The following is a 4,855-nucleotide window of genomic DNA, read 5'->3' on the forward strand; positions in this document are numbered from 1 at the left end:
AAACATTTTCTTGTTTGACAAAGGATGTGCTGCATGGATAGAATACAAAGCAACTCGCTGAGCATAGCTGCAGTCACTATGTGTCTTTATATAGTCATTTTGCATAGTTTTGTGTCCCTTTGCATTTCTTCGGTTTGTGTCTCTTTCAAGCCAGTTTCTGTCATTTTTTCTGTCATTCGCTGTTTTGTCAATTTGTAGTCATTTTTTTTTAATTGTTGTCCTGTTGTGTCTCTTTGTGTTTATTTGGTATTACTTTGTGTATCCTTGCAGTAATGTTGTGTCTTTCTGCATTTCCTTTACATTCTCTTTATTTTGTTTAGATTATGTCTCTGTTGTCATATGGCCTAGTTGTGTTTCATTGTGGACATTTTCTTGTCATTTTACAGTTGTTTTATGTCTCTTCGTAGTAATTTTGTGTCTTGGGAGCTGTTCTAGTTAATTCTAGTAATTTTGTCTTGTTGGGTTGTTTGTTGTTTAATAGTTGTTTTGTTTACCCTTGTGGTATTTTTATATGCATGTTTGAAGCCATTTTGTGTCACTGAAGTTCAATGATTGATTGAAAATAAATGTTTAACATCTCTTCATACATTGGTTGGGACCCAGAAGCTGAGGACCACTGACACTTCAGCCGCTGTGCTCTGTAATCTATCTATTTATACTATATATGAGGAAGTTCTTGTACTAGTTGTTGCTTATGTTTTCTAGTTCTTTCTGCTGCTGCATCTTGATCTCTGTGCTGTTAATACAGCATGGATATTCTTCTTCCATTCTCTAACTTCAGTAAAGCTCAGGTGATACCTGCAGATCTATCATTGTCCAAACGTCCATATCCAAATGTTTTCCCTGTCATTTAAACACACTAGACCCAATCTCCATGGTAACATGATCAAAATCCTGGGCTATTAAAAACTGGAACCTCGCAGAAGAGCTGTGGAACCAATATGGTCGCCACAGAAAATAAATCTTCTCCAAAAGTGTACGTACTACAACTTTAAAGCTCCACCCCCTCTTTTGTCTTTAAATGAGTGCTTTAGGTGCACACACACATACACACACACGAATACACACACTGACAAACGCACACTAAATAATGTTTGTGCAAAGAAAATAAATGACAAAATTTCAAACTGTCTGATAGATGAAGAGATGAACTACATTCAGCTACAACAGCCTGTGATAGTGCAATATCTACGCAAATACACACACAAAGACGCACACACAAAGACGCACGCACACACACACACACACACACACACACACACACAAACACACACACACACACACACACACACACACAGGCACACAATCAGATCTCAGTGGCGCCCCGTGCGCCCAGATCCTTGGGTTCTCCCCTGCAGGACGTCGTCCCATCTCTGGACAGAAGGACAATCAGAAAGTGAAACAAGTAATTTAAACATTCTTATCGAACAGCCTGCAACAGCTACATGGAACAACTGACAATAAGTTTTTTTGCACACCTTGAAATTGGAGTTTGCCCAATAAAGGGTCACCAGAGTACCAGTCATTAGGGAAGGAAAAATGGGCCATGACAATTTCCTCCAAGTAGAGGTGACTAGGTCGTTAATAGAGCGCGGTTTATACCTCTGTGGTGTAATAGATGGTGTAACCTACATATGTAGCCTGCGCTGGTGCAAACCATTTACAGTTGCGCTCATCAGTCTGGCTCGTTCTGTAAAAACACCACCCAAACGGTAGTCACTGTGTCTCTTTTGATTGTCAGGTTAATTTTTGTTTCTACTTCCTGCTTCACTTTCAACAATATCAATTGAAACTTCCACCCACATTTCATCTGAGATGAGCCCTATAATTGTCTGTACCTTCAAACTTCATCAGTTTTAACCTTTATTTGATGTCTTCCATATTTATTGATCCAAAACAATTCTGGAGCTGGATAAGTAGCCAGAAATACTAAAGTGGAAGCACGCTACAGCGTCAAGCTGACACAGAAGTATAAACTGTGCATAAGTCATGCAAGTTTCTAGTGGCCAACACCCCAACTCCCAACAAGATACTATATATGGATTTGATGCTGCAATTGGCTCAAAACTGGTGGAAGGTAGTATCTCTAATTTATGAATTAAGACAGCAAATGTTGCCGTTATCTGATACACACCTTGACCTTCCGGCCCATTTTGTCCTTCCATTTCTGAGCAACCGAGGTTTCAATCAGGAGCAACCTGAAAACACAAACAGCATTCTTGTTTATTTTATAATCTGACTGAGCAGTTATTAATGACATTGGTGGAATGTGAAATCAGGAGGTGAAAATGATAACTTGGGTGCATCAAGTCAAACTTGAAATATCTCAACCATCAGCTGGAGTGGTATTCAACCTTCCTGCAAGACATACCTGGATCTCTCCTCGTTCTCGTAGCCCATGATGAGATACTCTTCCCCAGGGGTCAGAGGTGGACACAGGCAGGAGGATGAGTAGTAGAGTGTCACTGTCTCCTTGGGGATGTTGACCAAAGAAGACTTGAGTACTTCCTTCACCTCCACCACTGCTGTGGGCTCCAGACCCCGGTTCCTCACCTCCCTCACCCTCGCCCTGATCACTGAAGGAAAGAGTCATCAGCACACATGGAGACACTGGAGAGTGGGCTGTAAAATAGTGTTTTTTTAAAGATAAAAGTCAGTTTCCCTGGCCAGGTTCCAAACTTCTGAGTCATTTAATTTTTGAAACAGTTAAAATAACAGAGTTTTGCGGGAAATTCTAGTCTAGAAACTGAGCAATTCTAGTGGCTAAATCTGCCCCTCAATAACCCTGAAAACAGGTTTTCCAGCTGAGTTTGAGCCAAAACTACTTGGCTTTTGGTTCGCCCCTTGATAGCTCTCTCACGTATGCCGTTCTTCAGAACACAAAAATTTCTGGTTTGTGTTTCTGGTCATAAGGCCTGCTGTTGCAGCCAAGAATCTAACCTAGGTCCAAAAAAGCCAGGTGGAGGCAATTTTTAACAATTAAGAGTTGTTTCACTGGAATCAGCAGACATTGTGATTGCATACCCAATTTAAATTACAGTTTGTCTTGCAGTTGTCCTCTTTGAAGGAGGACTTTTTACTTTTTCTGTTATCGTGTCTCGATTCCGAGAACACAAAGAAACTGTCCAACAGCAGCAACAGACCACAGCATGAACTAGATAAACTTATCGCAACAAAGCTCCTGTAATGACTTCATGCAGTTTCAGGATTGAGTCCAAATAATTTACTGTGATCCATTGCACATATTGCCCTAAGAAAACAAAAGCAGGGGAAGCTGCAGAGATGTTGGAGAAAGCAGTAAAACATCAGCAGCACTGATAATTAGCAAAGTGAGCCAAGAACAACATGCCACCCAGTTTTACTAAAATCCTGTTTCAATTATATCAGAATATTAAAAGTGAGTATTTTTTCTATAATGATGGCTGGAAAAAAGAAAAATCTAAAAGGTTTCCACAATGGTTTCTCTGGCCAAAAGCATTAGTGAAGTCCACATGGAAATCTGTGCAGCATTTGCCAAATCATGCCTCTGTGAGATAATCATCTGGAAAAGCCTTTTTGGTCTTGAGCTTTTATTTCTGTCTTTTATTTCTAATTGAATCTAGCTAACCCAAAAGACTTGGATCCAAAATATTTGCTTTTACACAAAGAGGAAAAACAAGTCCTATAGAGAGTAAGAAAGAATCTGCTTAACAGTTCGGTATTTGCTGTAATAACAATAAAAAGCAGGGAAAAAACATGAAACAATTACATTTCCCATTACAGCGAAAGTTTTGATCCCACGATTAACTTTTGATAATAAAATAATTATCTCACATACCACTGCTGTTAAACACAATGACCATCTGTCTCATATTTGTAAAATCTGGTATAAGTCAGATTACTCACCATAGTTGTAGTTGTTCTTCATGTAGGTTTTCATACTCACTCTGACTGTCTTACATCTGCAGCGTTCTAAGGACATACAAAGAGGGTAAAAAACACTAAAACTCCTAATAGATCATATTTGATAGATAAGTTTCTGAGACGTCAGCATCAACTATAATCCTACTGAAAAATATGTTGAATCTGGTGGGGCCAGTTCCTTTAAATGTCTTTTTGTTTACAGGCCTTACTGTTAGTAAATGTAAACTGGAGTATGGCTCAATAATAGCTCATGCTATTCAAAATTTTAGGAAAATAGAAAAGATATATAATTGGTCCTCTAAATGGCAATCCAATATTTTATAATAGCTTATTAAAGTCTGGAAGAAAACACTTTATCTCACCTCAGTGGAACAATTCAGGTATCCATAGCTTAGGAGACATCATGAATGGTGTTGCTTTAAGAAGCTTTCAGGATTTGAGAGAAATGTACAAACTGCCATCAAACTTGTTTTTTCTATATTTACAATTATGTTCTGCTTTACATGCAGCAGGTAATTTGACTGATCGACAACCTATTAATCATCCAATTATGGAATTATTTAAGGAATTATCAGGACTAACTAAAGGACATGACTCTGTAATCTATAACACTTTGTTGGAACACATGCAGACCTCTTTAGCAATAGCTAAAGTATGAAATAAAGACTGCTCTGAATCACCTGTAGACTGGGCTAAAGTTTGGAGGAATGTTTCATATTCTTCACAAAATCTAAATAATAACAAATCTGAAATGTGATTTGAACCAAATGGGAACTTTCTTACATATAATGTGGGAATGTCCATTAGTTAAAACTTTTTGGGAACAAATAACAAAACGTCTCTCTGAAACATTTGACTTAGAGATCGACTGCTCTCCAAAATATATGCCTGAGTGATGATGATGATTCTGGACAAAATTTTAACCACATGCAAAGATTGTTGTGGCTATCAT

General features: G+C 38.3%; 1 protein-coding gene across 1 annotated transcript in view; it reads right to left on the reverse strand.

Moving 5' to 3' along the window:
- Positions 1–1,135: 1,135 nt before the first annotated feature.
- frzb (frizzled related protein) overlaps positions 1,136–4,855 on the reverse strand; it is a 20,553-nt gene continuing 16,833 nt past the window's right edge. The window contains exons 5-8 of the mRNA XM_047601354.1: positions 3,886–3,951; positions 2,372–2,576; positions 2,135–2,198; positions 1,136–1,373 (exon numbers count right to left, since the gene is read on the reverse strand). Coding sequence (XP_047457310.1) covers positions 1,314–1,373; positions 2,135–2,198; positions 2,372–2,576; positions 3,886–3,951 — 395 coding nt within the window. The 3' untranslated portion in view covers positions 1,136–1,313. The remainder of the gene's footprint in view (positions 1,374–2,134; positions 2,199–2,371; positions 2,577–3,885; positions 3,952–4,855) is intronic.

The sequence above is a fragment of the Mugil cephalus genome, chromosome 12 (assembly GCF_022458985.1).
Source record: "Mugil cephalus isolate CIBA_MC_2020 chromosome 12, CIBA_Mcephalus_1.1, whole genome shotgun sequence".
Classification (NCBI taxonomy): domain Eukaryota; kingdom Metazoa; phylum Chordata; class Actinopteri; order Mugiliformes; family Mugilidae; genus Mugil; species Mugil cephalus.